The sequence below is a fragment of the Rosa chinensis genome, chromosome 4 (assembly GCF_002994745.2).
Source record: "Rosa chinensis cultivar Old Blush chromosome 4, RchiOBHm-V2, whole genome shotgun sequence".
Lineage (NCBI taxonomy): Eukaryota > Viridiplantae > Streptophyta > Magnoliopsida > Rosales > Rosaceae > Rosa > Rosa chinensis.
Window position 1 is genome coordinate 60,375,017 of NC_037091.1, and position 24,985 is coordinate 60,400,001.

At 39.2% G+C, this 24,985-nt stretch overlaps 1 protein-coding gene and 1 pseudogene across 1 annotated transcript; both read left to right on the forward strand.

The window, feature by feature from the left end:
* The first annotated feature begins 904 nt into the window (after nt 1–904).
* LOC112199691 lies at nt 905–6,997 on the forward strand. Its single transcript, XM_024340669.1, has 3 exons — nt 905–3,336; nt 3,457–4,672; nt 6,602–6,997. Exons 1-3 carry the CDS (start codon nt 905–907, stop codon nt 6,995–6,997), a joined length of 4,044 nt encoding a protein of 1,347 aa, XP_024196437.1.
* A 4,687-nt stretch (nt 6,998–11,684) lies between these two features.
* Nucleotides 11,685–24,799, forward strand: LOC121052880 (annotated as a pseudogene).
* The last annotated feature ends 186 nt before the right edge of the window (nt 24,800–24,985 follow it).

The following is a 24,985-nucleotide window of genomic DNA, read 5'->3' on the forward strand; positions in this document are numbered from 1 at the left end:
GAAGAGATGCTGTAATAAAGTAATGAAGAGAGAGAGCTTAAAAGTAAGTTCTTATCATCAGTTTATCACTACAGGTAGTTCCTGCAATTTGAAAAATTAAGAGTGCTAAGCTATCGCCTGCGTTAGTTAATTTTTTATTATTGGTCCCATTATTTGTTCTTTTCAACATTATTCAATGTTTATCTGCCACATCAAATGTCACGTTATGTGCATGGTTTCAAGATATGAGAACACCAAAATATGGTTAACCTAGTATTATCGTAATTGCATGTAATGATGAAGGTAACTGTACTAAATTGCTTGATGATCGCTCATGATGGGATTGTTTTACTTTTACTAGACTATGATTCCATCAATGATAGCTAGCACTAAGACGATGCTAAAAAGGTGGACAAAATTTGAAGAAGGGAAAGAGATTGAGGTGTTCGAAGAATTTCAATTATTGACTTCAGAATGATGCATCTAATGCTTCGGACACAGATATTAGTGATTCACCTGCCCGTACTTGGGGGATATTTTTGAGGAGGAGAGGGTTGAAGGTTTGATCAGAGAGGCTCCTTCTAGTGCTCCACCATGCCTTGGTCCACCTCCTGGTTTTGTCAAATCTCATGTGGCTTCAGAAATTGATGCGGTTGCAAGATTTGTTAATGGTGAGGATATTGATGGGTTTATTCCGGTTCTCACTAAATCACAAAAGAAGTTGGAGAAAAAAAAAACAAAAAACCGCTAACGCTTCTCCAGATCGTATAACTCCATACCCATCAAGGGTTCGAAACAAGCCCCTCCGTCTTAGATGAAGCTCCTTTATTGGAATATTCGTGGTATTGGCAACTCTGATACCCGTGCAGAATTATCAAATTTTTGTTCTACATATCACCCAGATTTGGTTTGCATTTCAGAGCCAATGATTCCTTTTGACTCTGTTCCTGCTGCTTACTGGGCTTCCTTGAATCTACGACTAATTTTGGTAAATGATAGAGGTACTCTTCTTCCAAATATCTGGCTTCTTGGTTCTTTACATATCTCTTCTCCTACACTAGTGTTCTTTGCAGATCAACACATTACTATTCAGATTACTTTGGAAGGCACTCTTACTCAACTATCTTGTGTCTACGCGGCTACAACTGCACTCAAACGTCGCAAATTATGGTCGGATTTATTACTTCTTCGTCAGCAGACCACCATTCCTTGGATGGTAATAGGAGACTTTAATGCAGTATTGGGGGCTCACGAGGCCATGAATGGTAGTATCCCTGCGCGTTCATCTTGTGAGGATTTTCGCAATGCCACAGAACGATGTCATTTCACTCATCTTGATACTTCAGGGGCTTTCTTTACATGGTCTAAAGGGCGAGGTCGGAAGCACTTGGAACGACGGCTTGATCGCTCCTTATGTGATGATGGCTGGTTTGAGGCTTGGCCATTTACCAACTGTATAGCTCTTCCCCGAGTGGTTTCTGATCATAATGGTTTACTTTTTTCAGCCGGTAAGTCTGTACCAGGGGGTCCTAAACCTTTTCGTTTCCAATCTATGTGGCTTCTCCACTCTTCTTTCAAGGAGTTGGTGGCGAATTGTTGGTCGACCACCAGGCCAGCTGGTTGTCCCATGTATGTGATGCTACAAAAATTAAAGGCCTTGAAGTCATGCCTTAAGCAATGGAACAACACGGTATTTGGGAATGTTCATAGAAACTTGGAGTTGGCCCCTGCTAAGTTGACTGCTATTCAACAAGATATTGCTTCTAATGGTTCTACTGATATTAACTTTGAGGCTGAAGTTCTTGCAAAGGCCGATGTTCTTAATGCGGTTAAGCATCAGGAGGCTTTTTGGAGGGACAGAGCTCGTGTAAAATGGTTTACTGAGGGGGATAAATGCTCAAATTTTTTCTATGCTTATGCCCGCAATAAGGCAAGGCGCTCTTCAATGCATTGCTTACAGGTTGGGGGAAATCTTCTTACTGATCCACAAGATATTGCTAATCATGTTGTTGAGTTTTATAAATCGTTATATGCTTCAGATGTTGCTCCAAGTGGTGTAGTTGATTTCTGCAAGGTCATTCCCTCCTTGGTTTCTGAGGATGATAATTCAGTTTTGGTTTCTATTCCCACTGCAGAAGAGATTCGACGTGTTGTTTTCTCTATGGACCCTTCTAGTTCTCCTGGTCCAGATGGTTTTCCCGGCTCCTTTTACCAAAGTTGCTGGGATATTGTTGGTAATGATGTTATTGGCTTTGTGCAATTCTTTTTCCAACAAAATTGGTTATATCCAAATGCGAATTCTAACTTCATTGTGTTAATTCCAAAGACGGAAGGGGCGAATATGATCTCTCAGTTCAGGCCAATTGCTTTGGCCAATTTTTTATTTAAGATCATTCCAAAAATTATGGCAGATCGTTTGGGTCCTATAGCTTTATGTATTATTTCAGCTCATCAGATTGCCTTTCTTAAGGGTCGTCGTATTGCAGATTGCATTGGCCTTGTTTATGAGGGCTTCAATCTATTGGATAGGAAAATCTACGGAGGTAATGTGGGCATTAAAGTTGATATTGCCAAAGCATTTGATACTCTTCACTGGCAGTTCCTTTTTCAGGTCTTAGAGAGGTTTGGGTTCTCCTCAAGATTCAGAAATTTAATTCAGACTATTTTAAATTTTGCTAAGCTGTCAGTCTTGATTAATGGGATGCCACAAGGTTTTTTTTCTTGTGCTCAAGGGGTAAGACAAGGGGATCCTCTATCTCCTTTATTGTTCTGCATTGCGGAAGAAGCACTAAGTCGAGGACTGTCCTCTCTTTTTAATGCTCGAAAGATCAAACCTATTTCTATGCCGAGGAGTTGTCTAATTACTCATGTGCTCTATGTTGATGATCTGTTTATTTTCTGTCGAGGGGATATATTTTCTCTTAACCGTTTGCAACTCTTTCTGGAAGAGTATGGTGCTGCTTCAGGTCAGATAGTAAATAAAGAGAAGAGTACTTTTTATACTGGTGATAACTATTCTCATCGGCGTAGGGTTATCAAACGTTTATTGGGCTTCAAGTTAGGTACTACTCCACTTACTTATCTGGGTGTTCCTATATTCAAGGGGAAGCCTCGACGTATACACCTTCAAGCAACTGCTGATAAGGCTAAATCTCGTCTGGTTGGTTGGCAAGGCAAGTTGTTGTCCATGGCGGGGCGTGTTCAGTTGGTTCATGATGTATTTCAGAGTTTGCTAATTCATAGTTTCTCTGTGTACTTGTGGCCTTCTTCACTATTGAAACACTTGTCTACATGTGCTCGAAACTTTATTTGGTCTGGAGATTTATCAAAAAGAAAACTTGTCATCGTTTCTTGGCGGTAGGTTTGTGTGCCAAAGAAGGAGGGGGGCCTTGGGCTACATGATCTCAAGTCTCTTAACTTGGCAACTCTGATATCTCTTAGTTGGTCTACTCTCACATCTGGTTCAATATGGAGCAGCTATGCATCTCAACGGTTTTCTATTTGCTGCAATAAGAAATATCAGTTTTTTAGGTCCTCGGTTTGGCATGGTTTAAAGGCAGCTCTTCCTTTCATTTTCCATAACTCCAAGTGGCTTATTGGTGATGGAAGGTTGGTGAATTTATGGATGGACAAGTGGTTGAATGCCCCCTTAATTGTAAAATTACAGGCTCCGAATTTTCCCAAACGTTTGATGAGTACGGTGGAAAATTTTATTACTAATCAGCGATGGACCTTGCCCAATGAATTTTCAATTTCGTTTCCGGTTTTGGCGGCTGAAATTCTTCAAATCCCACTACCAATTGAACCAGAAAATGATGTATTAATTTGGGAGCCTTCAAGCTCAGGTTCTTTCTCTTTTTCTGATGGATACCATCTAGTTCGACAATCATTTTCAGAAGATGAGTGGGTTTCTAAGGTTTGGCATTCTTTCATTCCACCACGGTTATCTTTATTGGCATGGCACCTTTCCTATGATAAACTACCTACTGATGTGCAGCTTCAAAAACGTGGTATCCCAACAGTGTCTGTTTGCCAGCTTTGTACTTATGGCTATATTGAGGATTCTACTCACTTATTTGTCACTTGCTCGTTTGCGCAACATGTTTGGCAATGGCTAGCATGCTGTTTTGGGACTTTCCTACCAACTAGTGGCACTATTGGTGGGTTATTTACCTCCATTATTGGCAAGTCTTTCTCTCCCCAACTGAAAAATATTTGGCTTGCTAGTTGTCTCTATGCTCTTCTGGCTATATGGAAAGCTCGCAATAAGCTTAGATTTGAGGACAAGCGCCCTTCCCTCATGCGAATTTTCAGCTCTCTCAAGGCTTGGCTTCGCTTCGCTGCTCCTTACATGCCAGGTTATTCGAATGGTTTGGTTGACACTCAGTTGTTGGTTGGGTTGGGTATTCAGCCTATTCCTAAAAATCGAGTAGCGCCGCGGTTAGTTCTCTGGCACCCTCCAATTTTTCCTTGGATTAAGTTGAATACTGATGGTCTTGCAAAGGGTAATCCAGGACCTGCAGCTTGTGGTGGTGTGTTTCGTGACACCCATGGTCATTACATTGGCGGTTACTGTCAAGGATTGAGACACAAATCTGCCTTCTACGCAGAGCTTATGGGTGTGATCATTGGGATTGAATATGCCTTCCAGTATGGTTGGCGATGCCTCTGGCTTGAATGTGATTCGACTAGTGTAATTGCATGCATCAAATCCTCATCTTTTGTTCCACCTTGGCCGCTACGAATTGCATGACTTACTTGCTTAGCACGTATTAGAGCAATGACCTTTCATTGTTCCCATATTCTTCGGGAATGAAATACGGTGGCTGATAGAATGACAAACATGGGCTTACTTTCTCCATCCCTGGTATGGCATGTTTCTCCTCCGCCTAATATATCTCCTTATCTTCGTATGGATGATCTGGGATTCCCTTACCTTCTCCATGTTTAACTCTCTTTCTTGCATGGGTTGGTGTTGGGCTTGTTTTAACAGTTGGAAGTTGGGTAAATTTGAGGTTCTGCTTCAATCTTTTCACTTCCTTTTGACTTTCTTTCTAGCTTTTGGGGTAAGGTTTATGTCCCCCCCCCCTTCTTTAGGTTGTTTTTTCTTTTTATGTTATTAATAAAATAATAATAATAGGGGGACGGGCGGTGGGTTCCCAGAGTGTGGCAAACCCCTCTCCTTCGGGATTGAGGGTGAGACTTGTTCCCTACATCGTTTGCCTCCGAGGAGCTAATATCGCCTAATCCCTTATTCAAAAAAAAAAAAAAGTGATTTCCAGGACAGCATTTGGCAGCAGCTACTTAGAAGGGCAGGACATTTTTGAGATGTTGATAAGCTTAGCCTCCTTTTTGGTAAAAATACTTACAGACACAGGCTTCCTGGCATCAGGTAATTTCCTGTTAACAAAATTATGAACTATAGAGGGAACAACCATAATGATTCATTGATTCCTCAGAGCCGATTTTCTTTTAGCTGTTGAACTTGTTTAAATTATCATACTAATGACATAATGTCCCTAGAAGTCGGTAATAGTATTATATATGAGTCTGATGTAGCACGAGAATGGGCTCAATTTAGAGTGAAAACCATAAAAGCAAAGAAGCGACGTAGAATCAAGAAGAGTGATTGGAAAATAGGTAACTCACGCGTAATAAGGTTATTGACCGCTAGAATATTAAAGAAATTTTGGTTTTGGACTTTTTCGTTTCTCGTACGAAAAGTTAGGTTTTGATTGTGAAGATTTTGGCCAGAATGTCCGTTTGAGACGCATGATACCTTTTCAGAATTGGAACGATGAGATCTTCAAGACTCACTTTGGTGGCCCTAACAGATTTAGGCCAAAATATATCGTTTTTATCCGATTCGGGATTTAATACTTTTAGGCTAGTTTTACATTTGTTTTAGGATTCTTTTTATTTTAGGTACTTAGTTTCCTTTTAAATTTGGATTCTTTAGGATTTATTGTTAGATTATGATTTTAGATCTCGGATGCTATATAAGCACCGTCATGCTTTGTATTAGAATGAAGTAACCTGGGTTTTCAATCAATAAACCCTGGCCTAAAAAGATAAATCTGGAGTCCACCTGAGAATTTGAGAAAAATCTCTCATTTTATTAAATTCGATATCATAAACTGATTCTAATACAAAGCATGACTTCTAAGTACTGTGCATGCGGAAGCACCAAGATGTATTAAATTTGAGAAAAATCTCTCATTTTATTAGGATTCTAATATAAACTGATTCTAATATTGTGCATCCTGGAAGCACCCAGATGTATCGGGATTTGCGAAGGAAATTCTGGTAGAATAGGATGAAGAGGGATGTGGCAGAGTATGTTTCCAAGTGTCTTGCTTGCTAACAGGTGAAGGCTGAGCATCAGAGACCTGCAGGTATGTTGAAACCATTACTTATTCCCTTGTGGAAGTGAGAGCAGATCTCAATGGATTTTGGTTCTGGGCTGCTTAGGTCCAAGCAAAGTCATGATGCAGTGTGGGTGATCGTTGACTGTTTGACAAAATCAGCACACTTTCTCCCTGTGTTGACAACGTATTCGGTTGACACGTTATGCAAGTTGTATATTGAGGAGGTACTGAGACTTCATGGTGTGCCTGTATAGATTGTTTCGGATCGAGCATCTCGATTCACTTTGAAATTCTGGGGCAGTTTCCAGAAAGCCATGGGAACTGACTTAGAAATGAGTACAGATTTTCACCCTCAGACTGATGGACAGACTGAGCGAGTGAAGCAAGTGATGGAGGATATGTTGAGAGCGTGTGTGTTGAACTTCAAGGGAAGTTGGAAGGATCATCTACCGTTGATTGAATTCTCTTATAACAACAGTTATTACTCCAGTATTGGCATGGCACCATATGAGGATTTGTATGGTAGGCCATGTAGATCTCCTATCTGCCCATTGGGTCCTGAGAACGTTCAGGAGACTACAGAGAAGATTTCGATTATCAGGGATAGGTTTGAACGGCTCAAAGCAGGCAGAAGAATTACGCAGATTTGAACAGGAGACAAGTCGAGTTTAAAGAGGGTGATCATGTATTCTTGAAGGTCTCACCCATAAATGGCGTGGTGAGATTTGGCAAGAAAGGGAAGTTATCACCAAGGTTTACAAGACCTTTTGAAATTCTAGAGAAGGTAGGAGATTTGACCTTATAGGCTTGCCTTACCTCCTAGTATGTCTGATGTGCATAATGTGTTCCATATGTCCATGCTAACGAAGTATATCTAGGATGAGTCACATGTGATCGATTATGGTACGATTGAGGAGAATGCGGATACGACCGTTGTTGTTGAACCTGTTCGTAATTTAAATAGGTCAACAAAGCAACTTAGAATGAAGAAAATTGACTTAGTCAAGATATTGTGGAGTCACCATGACGAGGGTGATGCTTCATGAGAGTTGGAGTCAGATATGAGAGTGAAGTATGCATAGTTGTTTGATGATTAGTGAGCTTGAATTTCGGGACGGAATTCTTAAAAGGATGGTAGACTGTGATGACCTAGATTTTTATTATTTAATTATTGCAATTAATAATTAACCAATTATATGAATTATGAGTGTTATGCTTTGTTCGTGTGTTGGTTGTGAAATAGGATTATTTTCGGACAAATTTTTATTCGAAACGCATAGTTTTAGGGGGGGCTTGAAGTTTGACTTTTTATACGTTCTGTTTTTCCAAAAACTTCCTTCACGAAAGTCGTAGAGCGCATCAATACGAGTTCATAGATATATGATACGATAAATCAGAGTTTGCATGAAGAAGTTATGGTCAACGGAAGTTTCTGCTATTTTTGGAAATTACTATAAATAGGAGTTTCTGGTTTTGGAAATTCATAATTGTTATTTTTGGAAACTTCTGAAAATAGAAAGTCAAAAACACTCCGTTCTCTCTCCTCGACCCCAACCCGGACTCGGTTTTCAGACCCGAGTTTTTCAGCAATCTCCAACGACGACGCCAACCCAGATTGACTTGCCTCCTTGTTCTGGTCCTCCTTATGGTGGTCTTTAGTGGCGAGTCTCTCCCACGGCGGTGCAACGAGACTGCGAAGGTAGAGGCAGTCGGACCCGATCGAAATTTCCTACTCCGGCGACAGCAGCGGCTCAAACCGGTCTTGTTAAGTTCGTGGGAGTTTCCTATTTCGATCCATGGTGGTGGTTATGGACAATTTTCACCAGAGCATAGTCAACTCGAGGTGAATAATGGATTTTAGATTGTGAGCTTGATTCCGGCTGATCTAGCCTGAACCGGCCAAAACCTCAGGTATTAAAGTTGATTTTCCTGGTATAAACTCCATTTTGGACGGTTGGATTGTTCTGGTTTTGAGTTTGGCCGGCGGCGGTGTGCCACCGCTTGTGGCGGCGCTTGGCAGAGTTTCGGACCATGTCAGGGATAATTTCTAGTTTTATATATCATCTACTCGTTAATACGAACATTTTGATATATAATATGTAATTTTTGGAGATCATATGATTTTGTTAGGGTTTTTACCATTTTTGATTATCTCGGTTTTCGATACTTGAGAATCCGACCATTCGATAGACTTGTAGTTTTGACATATCGATCTTAAGAGTGTTCTGAAGACTTTGGGTGGTCTCAGATGAGGTTTCGCTTCGATTGGCTATACTTTTGGGTTGTAGTTCGATTGGTGGATTTGAACTTTAATCACTTTGTGATTCGTGTATTGAATCAGGTTGTATTTTCCTTAGGTGCTTGACAGAGTACGTGCGTTCTGTAAGTTGTCTAGTTGTTTGAAGATGTAGCAGGAATTTTGAGGTCAGTAATCTCACAATGTTCATTTACGAACGGGTTTACCTTATCGTTTTAGGAGTTATTATTTAACTGCAAACTATAATTGGTATTATTAGCATTCCTGAGTGAATGACCACGTGTATATATATATATATATATATATATATATATATATATATATTTATGTGAAATATATATGTGCTGGGGGTTTTGTTATATTGAAAACAATATTTGTGATAGGGTTCATATTATTGTTTTTGGGTTGACTTTTCGAAAAACAATATATTGTGGAAAGGGTTTATTTCTATTGTTTTGAAAAGTATTGTGTATTGTGTATTGTGGAACATTTTTAGGTCATGGGTGAAATTATTTAAATGTTAGGTCTTTGTACCGGGAGTAATTGATAGGGATCAATTACGGAGAATCTTTTGTTGTAGATTCAAGTAATATTTTGAGTCCAGTGCGACTCCTTTAAATATTTTGGTATTTATACCGGGGATCCAAAGACTTGAAGGTTGAGGATTGGGGATCACAAATAGTGATCGGGGGTCACGAATGTGACCATGGCATGTTATTGGAAATCAAGCCGTTGGCCGGGTTATTGGTTACAATCAGTTAGAGCTCTAGTATGTCTGCTGGGGTTTTAATTGTATCTTATAGGGTAATAGTTGAGGTTACTTGGGACTCATAAGTATGGGTTTTGAAAGAGAGCCTCGAGAGTATTCTTTCTTTATTGTCCATGGGGGACTTTGGATTTCATATTCATTTTATTGTGTGATCAAATGGTATGATTTTGCCACTGAGTGACATATGCATCTCCTTGAGAAAAGGAATTAATGCGTGGGATATTTCGTTAAATTGAAATGGTGGTTTTCTCGTGGGTGGTGTGAGTTGTTTGATTGTTGTATTTGAGTTACTCATACAAGATTTCATAAGCTTAACGGGTTTGTTGTGTGGCAACCTGGTGCACTATTCGATGATGTAGGGGTAAATCTTACAGGTCAGAATAATCGTGACCAATGCTGAGGTAGCGTGGTTACAGCTAGGCCTGGGCATTTTAGCCCGAAAGCCCGAAAACCCGGACTGGACTGATCCGGACGGTCAGGTCCGGGCAGGACTTTGAGAAAAAAAATACACAAAAAAATAAAGCCCGGACCGTTTAAGTTTTATCGGGTCAGTCCCGGGCCCTGATATCCATAAGCCTGAAAGCCCAGTAGGCCCAATCCCTTTCATCTTTTGTATTTTTCTCTACTAGTCTTAGACTCTTAGTCATCATTCATCAGTCATATTCAGTCAAACATTCAGCTCTTAGCTGTCAACACAACCCCGAGTCCCCAAACCTTTCTCAATGTCTTACTCTTTTTCCAATCTGGAGCCAAATATCAATTCCCTTAGGAGCGATTAGAAGGGTTTTGATTTTCACTTTTCCAGTTTCCCTTCGAAGTTCGAACCCAAATTTCAAAGCTCGAAGCTCAAAGCTCAAACCCTCAATCGATTTCCAGATTTCAAACAAGAACCCTAGTTTCAGAAACCCAGTAGCAATCCTCTTCTGGCCTTGTTCACTAACTCGAAACCCAACAGTAATTTCAAATTTCCATTACCCGAAGCCTCTCTTCATCAGTTTGTGGACTGAGGATTCCAGATCTGTTTATATGTTTATATTTTTATATGTGATCTATTGAAGCTGTAACATGTAGGCATGCATCTTAAGTCGGATATTCATAATCTTTCAGATGCTTGATGAAATATCTTGAGCTGATGAATCATACTCTTTCAGTCTTTCACTTGTTATTTGCATCTGCCATATTCCAAATTTTTTTTTTTTTGAAAGCCTAGTCATTCAACCCAATCTTCACCCACATGGCTGGAAGTATTGGTTGTTGGAAAGCTCTATCTCCAAAGGTGCCCGAGTCTTTTTTCAATGTGGATTCTGATACCGAGCAACTTTTATGTTCAAAGAGGACTTCGGATGCAATCTTCTTCCTTCCACCAAAGTGAACAAATTAGATTGCCTTTGCTAGTTTCTTTAGCCAAATAAAGGTTTTCTGCTCTCTTTTGCCCTTCCTTTGTTATCGGTGGAGATGTTCGCTGTGATGGTTTGCAACTGGATTTTTCATAAGAGTTAATATTAGTGGCTTTTACACAGGTAAAAAAAAAATTGAATGGAAGTTATTGTTTGGATGATGAATAACTGCATTAACCAACAATTATTGGACTTAAAGATATGAACTGAGTGCAGGTAAGCGAATCAGAAACGGAGAAAATGAAGGTAAGTAAAGTGGGACTTTTGGCCCCGAAAACCCGGCAAGACCGACCCATTCATTTACGGTCTGGGCCTTCACGGTCCCTATGATTGAAAAACGTTATTTGAGCCTGGCCCGAAAAATTCAGGCTTGGTCCCGGGCCTAGCAAATAGACATGCGGTCTCGGCCCGTGCCCAGGCCTAGTTACAGATTTACGGTAGGAAGTCAATTTTGTGACTTTACCGTTTCATAAGACTTCCTTTGTGTAGTAAGCGCCGAGGAGCATTTACGTTTTATTTTGTTGTGGCAACTTAATTTGTAAACTTATGTAATATATGATTCTATGGAGTGAGTATGTATTGACATAGTGAGTTTAGGGCATCAGTATGTACTTGGTTTAAAAGGAAAAAGTTTTCCAGGTATTTTGTATTGATGGCTGAACCATCACACATGTATAATTCTGGGACTATATTGATTTTTAATTATGTTTAAAAATACATAATTAAAAATCGGGACGTGATATTGAGGGTGGGACTAGTTCCCAAGGAACTAATATTGCCTAATCCCTTATTTGGAAGAAAAAAAAAGTTTAGAGACACGAAGTACGCAAAAATCAGAATTGAAACTAAGGAATTATAAGGGTTTCAATTCAGTGGTAGTTTTATCATTTTCTAGAAAACGCCTGATACTATAAATGACAGTTTTTGAAAAATTGCCAACTAGTCATCTCATACTACCTGGAGGGTACTGTCGACCAGGTGACTCATTAGAGGGTACTGCAGATTGGAATGCGAGGAGAAGATGGCTAGAAGGTCTGCCGACTAACCATCTCATGTTATCTGGAGGGTACTGCCAACCAGATGACGCATCAGAGGGTACTGCATATTGGAATGCGAGGAGAAGATGGCTAGAAGGTCTGCCAACTAACCATCTCATGTTATCTGGAGGATACTGCTAACCAGATGACTCATCAAAGGGTACTGCCGACCAAAATAGAGGATACTGCCGATTAACTACCTCATGCCATCTAGAAGGTACTGCTAACCAGATGATGCATCCGATGGATCCGGATCATCGAAGAAGACGAATTTGAAGAAATCCATAGAGGGGGGGGGGATTTGGATATTTGGTGAAACTTGAAAGCTGTGAGGTTTGGGAATTGAATATATCAAAATAAGGTTGGCTGTGGGGAGTGAGGGAGAGAATTGAGATATTTATATAATCTCAGTTTGATTGGAGGCTCTTTGTTCCGAGTGCCCAGAAGGGGGTGCGACTCTTTGAACTGAGTGATGAGGGTAGACGGCTCATTGTTCCAAGTTGTCCAAGGGAGAGAACTACTTCTCCAAGGTTTGGTTGGCAGTTCCTTATTCCGAGTCCCCAAAAAGGTGCGACTCTTGATCTGAGTGGCGAGGATAGACGACTCGTTGCTCCAAGCTGTCCAGGAGAAAACTGCTTTGTCGCCAGTTTCTGGTGAGGTTTAGACTCCGCAGAGTACTCCGGAAGAGATTTGGATAGCAGTGTGCTATATATAGTTTGCCAAAGCAAGTTTGTATGAGTTGATTATGTGTGTGTGCGCGCGCGCAAGGTGCAAGTTCCCCCTAGCGCTCTTTATGTAGAAGCTGCTTTCTTGACCTCCAAGCAAACAATATCCTCGATTTCGCCAAGATTCATTTCCTGTTAGGAGTGAAATATTCATCATTAGTGATAGGAGCGTTTTATGCGACATTATATGGTTAATCCCTATATTAATCTTTATCAGTTTCTTATATTTTCTCTTTATTTATTTACTTTTATGTTTATTAGGTTTTTCGGAGAAAATATACAAAAAGAGGATAATATGGAAGAAATATCCGTAAATAAGGAAAATCTTGGAGTCTAGACCCGAGTAGGAGACCTTGATGGATCGAGGAGCCCAATCCATGGAAATCGCAGCAATTAAAGGAGAAATACTAAAAAAATATTGGTGATGACATGGCTTATTCTCATTGGACAAAGTGATGTGGAAAAATCCTAATTCAAGCAGATAATCAAGAAGTTGGCTTTCTTTACACCTCAAGGAATCTAAAACAAAAAAGGAAGGAAAGAGGAGAGGATTCAAGCTAGAGCACTATAAAAAGGCTAGACAAGCTAACGAGAAAACTCTTATGCGGGAGAATCAAGCAGAGAATCCGAGCACAAGAATTTGAAAAGAGCGATTTTAGACTAGTCGAATCCATTTTTAGACCAGTTGAATTCCGACAATTTTCAACTCCCATTTTAGAATTTCTCTGTTTTCTTTCTTATGAACCTTTGTGAGCTTTCAATTCCAACTATGTGCAACTAATTTCTTAGTAGTTGGGGGTTGTTGAAGCCCCAATCATGCATGGATGACATGGTATGACATTTAATTAGTTTTTGTTTATTCAATGGATGAGAACCTAATTTCTAATTTTACATTGATGAATTCTTTATGTGTTATCTTTGGTTGCCAACTTAGATTGCATGTTTAGGCTTCTATTGCTAAGAACAATCATTGTCTGCCCCTTGTTTAATAAGGACCCTTTTAGAGTTCAAGAGTAGCAAAATATCTAAGCATAAGATATGTTTTTAGGTTCCTAGGTTAATTAAGACGCGTCGTACTTGAGATGCCTAGTGATGTCTCGTCTTTTTTTTTCATAATAATTTCTATGTGTTAAATCTAGAGTTGCTTAACGTAAGTTGCATTTCAGAAAATAAGTTAGGTGTAAAGCTTTTTGAAATAACAGTAGTGTGGTAGCACTACTACAAATGTGGGTTAAGGATACTAATCTATCAACTTTTAGGCTAATGGTGACAACATGGTTTTATTATCAGGAGAGGATCCTCTCCTAAGCTAAATTCTCTCCTAACCTTCCTATGCTTTTCATCCTAAGCCGCCACATGTCCAAAATAGATCCAACGGTTCCTATCTTGTATGACGTAATAAGTACATCTTGCAGCTTGATCTGACGGCTGAAACTTCTCATTCTCTCTCTGCCTGTTCTCTCTTTCTCTCTCTCTCTCCTTCTTTGCCTTAATCAACTGCAGTCCTCCACATCCATTATCTCCTCTGAACTTCTCTCTTTCGTTCTTCAGGATCATTCTGATTTTTTTTCTCTCCCTCACTCTCTTCAATTTCATACAGACACAAAAAATAAAAACAATCCTTCAGTTCTCAGGAACTTGGGTAAAACTGAGATTGAATCTTTGTAGAATCTCTAGCTTGGTTAAAACCAGTTCTTGGGTCTTACCCAGATCTCATTCTGATTTGATTTATTTCTGTTTTTGAGAAAAGAAATCAGTTCTTGGGCAAATTCTGAGATTGAACCTCAGCAAAATCAAATCAAATCAAAACTTGGTTTTTGTATTTTTTTTATTTCTGGTTCATAGATTCTTCTCTACCTTAATTCATGCATCATGCCAAACAATGTCTTTAAGGTCAAAACAATCTCATACTTTGAGGATCATAACAACAACCACACATTATAAAATGCTAAAACAAATCGAAACACAGAATCGTCTATAATTGTTCCCTTTTTGTGGGCAGAGCTGACTGCTATGAAATTGCTCCCACATAAGATATAGATCAAACAACATATGGGTTTTGCTTCGGCCTCTTGTTTGAAGAAAGAGAGAACACGTTTGAGGAGAAGTAGGTTTTGCTTCGGCCTCTTGTTTGAAGAAAGAGAAAGCACGTTTGAAGAGAAGTGGGTTTGCTTCGGCCTCTTGTTTGAAAAAAGAGAGAACACGTTTGAAGAGAAGAAGAGAGAGAGAGAGTCCTTGTCTAGAAGAACAGAAGGGAGAAAATACAAAATACAAAAAGACAAATCAAGTTTTGTTGCAGACCATTGGATTTCAATATTGCCACGTGTCTTCATCTAGTTAAAAGCTTAGGAAGGTTAGGAGAGAATTTAGCTTAGGAGATGATCCTCTCCCTTTATTATCACATGTTCAATCTCATTCTATGTTTGGGTAGTGGAGCATCACTATTCCAATATCCCACCAATACCCATAATGGTGCTTATCTAGTTCTAATCTTAACACTTTTGATGAGAAACTGCCACGTGAGCAGCTCAGTCTTATTAAAGTCATTAACTATATATTTTAAAACAATAAGCACTATATTAACATTGGTGATAGTCAAAGAATAAATCATTTCTAATAGATATTTGAGTATATGTCACGCCAGCAAAGCCAACAATTCCTTAATTAGTGTCTAAGGGGGTGCCTATTGCTATTAGACAACAATCATGGTTGTCTTTAACTTCAATCCACACCATTCACAATGGTGTACATAGTTCAGTTTTGTAGTAGTGTAGAGAGGGAAAATACGAAAGCTGAACTAAAGATGACTGCATCTTTCAAAAGCCAAGCAATCACTCTCTCAAACTTTGCATTTCTCTGCCTTCTTCTCCTAGCTCTCAGGGGCGGTCCTGGGGGTGTTCAAATGGAGCAGCCGTACAAGGCCTTCGGTTTTCGAAGGCCTTTGAATTCAATTTTGTAATGGCTTTAGATAAATATATAGGTGAAGAATGTTGAGAGTTATTGAATTGTTGTTCAGTTCAGTTGGCCACTTTACCTTAAGTTGTTAGGCTTGATTGGTCTTGGGTTCAAAACCCATGGGTGCTTAGCTCTGTTTAATTTTTTTATTTGCCTTTTTTGTGATCTTCTCTCTTCTTTTAATATTTTTTTATTATTTTCATTCCTAAGGCCTCTCTACTTTCTTCTTCGATCTTCTGTTATGTTTCTTGACTTTTTTTTTTCTCTATTTTTCCTTCCTTGTTTATGTTTTTAGGCGTCCACTATTTTTTTCTTCTATTTATACCAAACATTTTTTTCTTAGTTCTTCTAATTAAGATCGTGATTAATAAGGCATCATTTAAATTTTTGCACTAGGCCTCGTAATTTTCAGGATCGGCCCTGCTAGCTCTCATCAAGATCTTTTACAAACAATGGTGGGTTCCGACGCACATTAAGAAAACATTGAATTTGCAGGGAGTTGAAGGCCCTTCTTACCGACTTATCCATGGAAACACCAAAGAAATCTCCAACATGATAAAGGAAGCAATGAGCAGGCCCAAAAGTTTATGACACGAAATACTTTATCAAATTCATCCTCATATTCACACATGGAGCAAGAAATATGGTATTTAATGACAAACTAGCTCATCATCTATGTATACATGGCTTTCATGATTAATAGTTCCTTGTATAATTTGGTTATGTGTAATTTGTAGAAGGGAAGCTTAAGACTTATCTTCAATGGCATGGTTCCCAAGCTCAGTTGATAGTTATGGAACCTGAGATGTACGTGCAAAGAGATTAAAGATAGGGTTTATCGAAAACTGAAGAAGGAAGGCTTTGCATTGAGGCTGCTAGGGAATGGCCTTCCAGGGATAGAAGGTGAAAGATGGTTAAAAGTGCGAAAAATTTCCATGCATGCCTTCCATGGAGAGAGCTTAAAAGTAAGTTCTTACTATTACTAATGGTAGTTCTTGCAAACTAACAAATAAGAGTGATGTTCTAATACCTATTTTAGTTAATATCATATACTGAGGAAAATAAGTTGTAACTTTGCTCATTTCTGATGATATTTAATGATGGGATTGTTTTACTTTTACTAGACTATGATTCCAGCGATGATAGCTAGTTCTGAGACAATCCTAAAAAGATGGAAAAATCATGAAGAAGGGAAAGAGATTGAGCTATTTGAAGAATTTCGGTTATTGACTTCAGAAGTGATTTAGAGGACAGCGTTTGGCAGCAACTACTTAGAAGGGAAGGATATTTTTGAGATGTTGATGAAGTTAGCCTCATTTTTGGTTAAAAATACTTACAGACTCAGGATTTCTGGCATCAGGTAATTTCCTAATATCACAGTGATCCTTCTTTTAGTTGTTGAGCCTTTGTAATATCATGTCAATATATAATGTCCCTGGAAGTCAATAACATTATGAATTTATGAGTCCTCAAAGCTAATGGAATTCAACATTGAAGTCGCTTTATTAAAATTGACGATGAGACAGGGATGTAGCTACAGCAAAGGCTGTATGGGCTATAGCCCAACCCTTATTTAGTCCAAAATACCTTCACGTAGGAATAGATATGTAATAGCCCAACAAAAAAAAAATTTGCTTGGAGATGTTGTAGACGATGTGCAAGTACTTTCCATGTAGCTTTTTCCTTTTTTTCCTTCATTTTGGCTCTTCCCCTCTTCCCTTTTGGCTTAATGAAGTATTTAGTAGATCAATATAGCTTTCATCAAATGGTTCAACTTCTGGGCACCATTCGTCCTTCTCCTTTTATGATATTTTACTACTTACAAATGCTAAGTATTACTAGCCAATTGTAGTCACCCATGTTTTACCATTCTTTATTTCTTTCTTAATACTTTGTGTTTTCATTTTCTCAGTATTGTTTATATCAAATGGTGGTTCTTTTTATGCTTCTTAGTTTTTGGGTGTTTAGATGAATTTTTTATGGCTATGTTGTGGATATGGATTTGAGTGTTCTTGTTTTGTGGTACTTATATGCACTGATTTTGACTCCAAATTGGAGGCATTGATATTATGCAGGAGAGACATAAAAAATTTAAAAAAAATTGGGCTTCGCCCAAAAAATTTGCCACAATAAATTTAGCCCACCCCATTTTTGAATCCTAGCTACGTCCCTGCGATGAGATTGAATCAGAGAAGCTTGTGAAAGGAATATATGACTCCATAATAGAGATTGTTAAGAAAAGAGAAGAGCAGGCCATGACTATGATTGGCAAAGAAGACAAATTTGGAGATTGTTTTAGGATATTGAAAGCAAAGAGAATTGGGAGAATATATGTGTTCCACTATTGATAATAGGAGCCCTATATATAGGGATTACAAATTACATATTCTTATGATACGAGGAAAACTAATCCGAATAGGACTAGGAATTCTAGAACCTTCTCTCCTATTACAATCATAGAACTAATCATAGTTTGACAAGGCACACTAAATGTCAACATTCTTCAACACTCCCCCTTGTCCCGCTCAAACTTAGTGGTGACGCTTCAATCGTTGCCTCGTTAAAAACCTTGCTCGAGTGAAAAACCTTGGGGGACAAAAAACTACCTCGAGAAGGAGAATAAGAGTACAACACATCCTTCACTCTTCGAGATCGAACATGTAGACATCATACCTCTCCCTGATGTCGACATCTCCCCCTGATTGCTATGATCATAGGAGTTTGGATAACTTTCTCAATCTGATGCTCTTCAAATATTTCTCGAAGGTGGATTTAAGTAACGACTTAGTGAATAACTCCGCTAGCTACATTATTCTCTGATCGGATTTGATTCACTTCAATCTTTAGAAGTGTATGTTGTTGTTGATAATAAAAGAATTTAGGCGATATATGTTTGGTGTTGTCGCCCTTGATGAAACCTAACTTCATTTGTTCAATACAAGCTGTATTATCCTCATAAATGCATGTAGGTTCATCTGTCATAGACTTCAAACCACAAGTTCCTCGAATATGTCCAACTATGGACCTTAACCGTATGCATTCACGCATTGATTCATGTAGAGCAATCTCTGCATGATTCGAGGAAGTAGCAATAAGGGTCTGTTTTGTAGACCTCCAAGATATCGCAGTGCTTCTCATGGTAAAGATATAACTCGTTTGGGAACGACCTTTGTGAGGGTCAGAGAGATACCATGCATCAGCAAAACCTATCAAAACATCACCATCATTTTGATGGAGGGGAGGAGGAGAACGCCGGCCACCATGGACGGCTGCGGCGCAGGTGGCGACAACATGGCTGACGACCATTTCATGGACGGCACCACTTTGGCTAATAAGGACCGATCTCATTCTTCCGTCATTCCTTTTCTCTTTGTAGGGATAAAATAAGCCCATATCGATCATACCCTTTAAGTATCGAAAAATTGTCTTTACACCAATTCAATGACATTGCGTTGGCGTAGGGCTACATAAAGCCAACAAGTTCATAACAAATGAGATGTCCGGTCTTGTATTGTGTTAAGTACAATAATGCGTCTATTGCACTTAGGTAAGACACTTCTGCCAATTAACACGTCTTCATCATTATCCCTGGGACGAAACGCATCCCTCTTAGGGTCAAGACTACCGATGGCCATGGGAGTGCATCTTGACTTTATCAAAATGCCAAAGCATTCATTGACACGGTATACAAGTTCTAAATCTGGACAAAACCGTGTTCTCCTGAGGTCCTTCATCTCAAACTCAGATTTCAGATGTTTAACGGTTTTCCTTAACTCTCAAGGGTTCAAATATGTTTATCAACATAAACCACAACATTGCAAATCCGAAACTTGTCATGGAAACGCGCGGGCATAGTTCATCATATCCCTTCCCAATCAAGTAGTTACTTTAGTGAGCGTTTCAACTTCATTGCAAATGCGCTCCGTGGTCTAGAGCCACTTGATTTGGGTAAATGAAGTCTACAAGAACCTTCATTATATTCTGTATCAGATCCCCATAAAGATATATAGTGACCACATTCGTAAGCTGCATGTTCAGTTATTCGGAAACGACCAAACTGACAAGGTAGTGGAGTGCAATGACATCCATTACGAGAGAATATATCTTCTCGTAGTTGATTCCAAGGCGTTTTGTGAAAAGCCTTGAGCCATAAGACGAGATTACCATCTCTTTTTCTCATCACACTATCTAACAAAGACCTATTACTGTCAACAGGTTTTATGTTAGGAGGTGTTGGCATATCAGGCCCGAAATCCTTCCTATTCGTTAGTGAATCCAATTCAACCTGGATCGTATCTTTCCTTTTAGGCCAACTTCTTCTACGTTGATATTCTTCAACGGAGCAAGGTTTGATGTCATTGGTCTCAATAATCCCACGTCCTCATGTACACTAGTGTAGTTTGTAGAGATCTCTATATTCTCAGGAATTGATTCTAACATTGAGGCGTCCCCTAACGATGTCTCTTAGACATAACCACAATCCAGAATATTCTCATGAGACGGATTTTGAGTATCAATGATCAATGTATCAAGTTGTGCCAAACTCGCTCTCTTCCTAGGGAGAGAATCCATCGAACCTATGGGTCTCCTACGTTCTCTAGCGGAACCCATAGCCTATGAAGCCATTATGCCACCTTATGGCATCACAATACTACCATCCATGGTGGTGGTGCCGTGCCCATCTCCTCTGGGTGTCGCCATGTCCTCGTGTGAGGACATCAATCCTTGCAGGCATATTTGCAACAGGTATATGTGATCTTGTCACTTTTAGGGGATGAAGATGAAACATAGTGGGGACAGACCACGACAATTCCTATCGTTTCTATTGAACGTTGATGTTCTAATCTCCCCATAACGACGGGAAGACTGTCTCATTAAAGTGACAATCCGCAAATCTAACGGTAAAGAGATCGCCTGTCAAATGTTCTACATAGCGGACTTATAATTGGAGATTTATATCCAACACAAATATATATATATATATATATATATATGCATTCGTTGTAATGACCCATTTTGATGTGTTGTGGACGTGCGAGTGGCATATAAATCACACACTCAAATATGCATAAGTATCAGATATTAGACTCGCACCCAGTCACTAGCTGTAACGCAAATAAAGGTTGAGTGGCTATGGGTTGTAGACGAATTTGCATAGCTGCATGTGATATTGCATAACCCCAAGCGGAAATAACCAGCACATTACCAATGTCCGGGCTACCATCGTAGTTGTTTAATGGTGGCTTTTCCGCAAGACCATTGGGGTGTGTATATGGGAATATGATGCCTAATATCAATCCCCAATGATATGCAATAGTCATCGAAAATTTTTGATGTAAACTCTCTAGCATTAACAAGTCGAATTGACTGAATGGGATGATCCGGGTAGTGAACCCATAGCCATATGATCTGGGCTAGGAGTTTATCATAAGTAGCATGACGAGCGGACGATAACGCGCCACATGACCAGCATATTCGCACATCAACCAACACTATAAAACATCTAAGCAGTCCGCAAGTTGGTTGAATCGATCCACAGAATCTCTTTGGATGCTATGTAAGAATGGAATATTTACGTTAGTGTCCATTGGATAGGATGGTCTTGATCCTAATTTTGCTAAATAGCGGGCTTTGTAGAATAAAAGATAGGCTTTAGAAGCAACCAATGAGGATTTTGGTTGAGCCATGAAGTCACAATTGACTTGAAAAGTAGAAAGGGGAGCCAAATCTCTATATATGGCGTCAAAGCCATGATTTTGCTGCAGGGGGATCACGGTAGCGGTGCAATGCTCTCTTTGAATCGACTTTTGATTTGTACTTCTCTTCGTTCTGAAGAAAGGATGTCCGTATGAAATCTTTAATATACGGATCATCATGTCACGACCTAGGTGTCCCAAACGGTCATGCCAAAGCCTATATGTGTCAGAATCCCATAAGTCATCTCTCATGACATGGTTGGATTCAATGATTTGAATAGTACTTGCATACAATCCACTAGAACGACACATAAGTTTCTCTTATACTCATTTATGTCCTTAGTCATTAGAGGTGATGCAAAGGAACTCTTGTCCATTCTCACAATGTGTTTCCACATGTAAACCATTGGCTCTTATATCTTTGAAATAATAAAGTTTGAATTTAAGATATGTCCAAGACATGAAATAGAATAATCGATACTTTATTAATAATAGCCAATGATTACATCAAAGTTTCTGGACCAAAATCTAATCCAAAATAAAAATCAAACTTTAGACAAATCGAAGTCACTCATTCCTCTCAGTAACTCCAATTAAACATGACCAGGAAAGTAAGAAGAGATGTAAGTGGAGCAAACTTGCTTAAGTACCACTAATCTCAACTAGTTTCCTAGACATCATACTTAATTGGGTGAGCCTAGTGAGAAAGAGTTAAGAAAATTGTCACTTATTGATTTAAGGCATAATTACCATTACATAATTCTTGAAAAATAAAAGACTATATGAAAAATCTGCAACATTTTATCTTCATCGCTAGATTTAAAGTCTTTCATAACTCGATGTCTTGATCACCATTGATCAGATACTCCTTAAATCATAATGTAGAGGATGCTCTCTTGATTGAGGCATATTGATGCAATATACATGGTCCCTAGGACCATTGGCGTTGGAATAGTGTTACCATGGCCAAAAGTGGCGCCATGGTGTCCAACTTCTATACCCTCAAAGTCATGAATCCTTTGGTCTTGTATTCACTAACTTTGGTGATTACCTTCTTGAGCATGTTGATCATATGGATCATATCGACTTCTTCTATCAACTGAACGGTGCTCATGGTAGTCATCTTGAGGCCTACCATATTCTCTATTCACAAATTCGCTGATGTGCCTTTCAACATAAGCCATAGCTCCAATTAGCTAATGGAGATTTGTGATCCATCCTTCGTTTGATTAATATTCGATAGAATTTAGAGAATCTTAATTCAGTGACGGGGAAGGTAGTTATGGTTTTCTCAATCAATTGTTCTTCTGTGATAGTTTTTCCACAGGTATGCATCAATGATCTGATGCGGAGAGCTTCCGAACAATATTCCATAACTATTTCAAAGTTTAGAGAAGCAGAGATTATTCCAACGTGCTTCTAAGTTCGGAAGATGGTGAATGTTTACTAAAACGTTCACGAAGCGCTACTCAAAGGTTTCTAGCGCTATCCTCATTCATGTACTCAAACTAGAGTGCCATCTCTATGTGGTGCTTCATCATGGTAAGTACCCTGGAATTATCTATCTCAGTTTGAGAGTCTTGAGCGGTTCCTTTAGAACAAGGCTCTTGGATTGTAGGCAATAAATCAAGGGCAATTAGTTGGAGCTCAACATTATGAGCCCACATGAAATATCTTGTGCATGTAGAATCCAATGGAGTAAAATCGAGTTCGTTCAAGTTTGACATCCTGAAAAAGGAGAAACAAGAACGGATTAGTTTCAGAGTCAATGCTTCCACGAAAACTAATATTAAAATTTCTAAACCTTAATGCTACCAAGAAATCGATTTCCAAGAAATTTGGATTAGACCGAAACAATGATGTTTGTATGGTCAAAATCGATGCTTACGGACGCTCTTAGTCCGAAGTCTACGAACGCTCTTAGTTCGAAGTCTACGAACGCTCTTAGTTCATATAGCATGAATCCCCATGATTCCGCTTTTATAGAATCGAACTCACGTTACAGAAAGGTGGGATGTAGAAGAAGGGAGGTTGCAAGTCCCCGAAGAAAAAGAAGATAAAATTAAAGTGCGGAAAGCAGGAACTTTAATGAAAATACTTTCTTTTCTTGTTCTTCTTCTTGGTCTTGATCTTGAACTTGAAGATGATGTACGAGGAGGAGGACTTGCGGCGATGGAAGTGGTGCGCACAGCCAAGGATGGTGCGTATGGGTTCCTAGGGTTTTGAGGTACTAGAGCTTTGTATTGCGCAGCAGGATGATTTGCAGAAAAATTTTGGCTTCTGATTTCAGGGTTAGGGCTCGTCCTGATAACGTGTTTTAAGATATTGAAAGCAAAGAGAATTGGGAGAATAGATGTGTTCCACTATTGATAATAGGAGCCCTATATATAGGGATTACAAATTACATATTCTTATGATACAAGGAAAACTAATCCGAATAGGATTAGGAATTCTAGAACCTTCTCTCCTATTACAATCATAGAACTAATCCTAGTTTGACAAGGCACATTAAATGTCAACATTCTTCAACAGAGATGATTTGATTGGATTGCTTTTGAAGGCTCTCTATCATTCTGAGTTGAACCAGAGGATTACAGTGGATGATTTAGTTGATGAGTGCAAGACATTTTACTTTGCTGGAGAGGAAACCACTAATACTTTGCTTGCTTAGACTATTCTTCTTCTGGCAATGCATCCTGATTGGCAAGAGGAAGCAAGAAAGGAAGTCCTGCAATTATTTGACAAACAAACTCCAAATTCTGACCGCCTTACCAAACTCAAAACAGTATGAAAAAAATGTCTACTATCAGTTGCTTGTTGTGTAAGTTGTTAGTAATGTATCCTGACTTGTTTAACCATGTATTCATTTTGTTGCATGCAGATGAGTATGATCCTAAATGAGACTAAGGTTATATCCTCCTGTTGTTTCCATCATAAGGACAGTCGAAAAGGAAGTTACACTCGGAAGACTCATTGTTCCTGCTAATGTTGAATTGCACGTCCCAAACCTAGTATTTCACCATGATCCTCAACTCTGGGGAGAAGATGTGCATCTTTTCAAACCAGAGAGATTCTCAGAAGGTGTTGCTAAAGCTACTAACCATAACATGGTCGTGTACTTACCCTTCGGAATGGGACCTAGAAACTGTGTGGGGTCAGGGGCGGCCCTGAGGTAGTGCAAGTGGTGCGGCCGCACTAGGCCTCCAATCTCGGGAGGCCTCAGATCTTAGAATATGTGTATAAAACATATATTAACAAAAAATGTCAAAAGATTTAATGATTCGCAAAGTAGTCCAGTTGGCCAAGTCATTGTCCATTTTTCATCCATGACCTGTGTTCGATCTGTAGTAATCTCTTTTTTATTTATGTTTTTATAATATATTTTTTTTATGTTGGAATTAGTAAGACCTCATTTAGATTTTTGCTCCAGGCCTCCACAACTTCACGACCGGCCCTGTGTGGGGTTCAACTTTGCCACCACTGAGCAAAGATTGCTCTATCGATGATTCTGCAACGCTACTCCTTCACCCTTTCCCCGGGTTATGTCCACTCACCTTTTAGGTGCATTACAGTTCGTCCGCAACATGGAGTTCATGTAATGCTACACCATCTGTGAACTGTGGAGACCAAAATTGCCAGAAAATCTTTCATTTCAGATAGTACAATCCATGAATAAGCTGAACAACTAGTTGGTCTTAAAAGTATTGTTTTAATGATGTTTTGTTCGCAATAAAAAGGCATGAGCCCAACTGTGTTTCACATTGTCTCAAAAAATAAGAGAGCGCATCACCCATCTATCAGA

Bases quoted from the DNA above. Each gene is read 5' to 3' on its own strand.
- LOC112199691 (XM_024340669.1), top strand. From the start codon at position 905: ATGATTCCTTTTGACTCTGTTCCTGCTGCTTACTGGGCTTCCTTGAAT. The intron at 3,337-3,456 runs GTAGGTTTGTGT...AATATGGAGCAG, and splicing joins CTTGTCATCGTTTCTTGGCG to CTATGCATCTCAACGGTTTT. The intron at 4,673-6,601 runs GTAATTGCATGC...GTGCCTGTATAG, and splicing joins TTGAATGTGATTCGACTAGT to ATTGTTTCGGATCGAGCATC.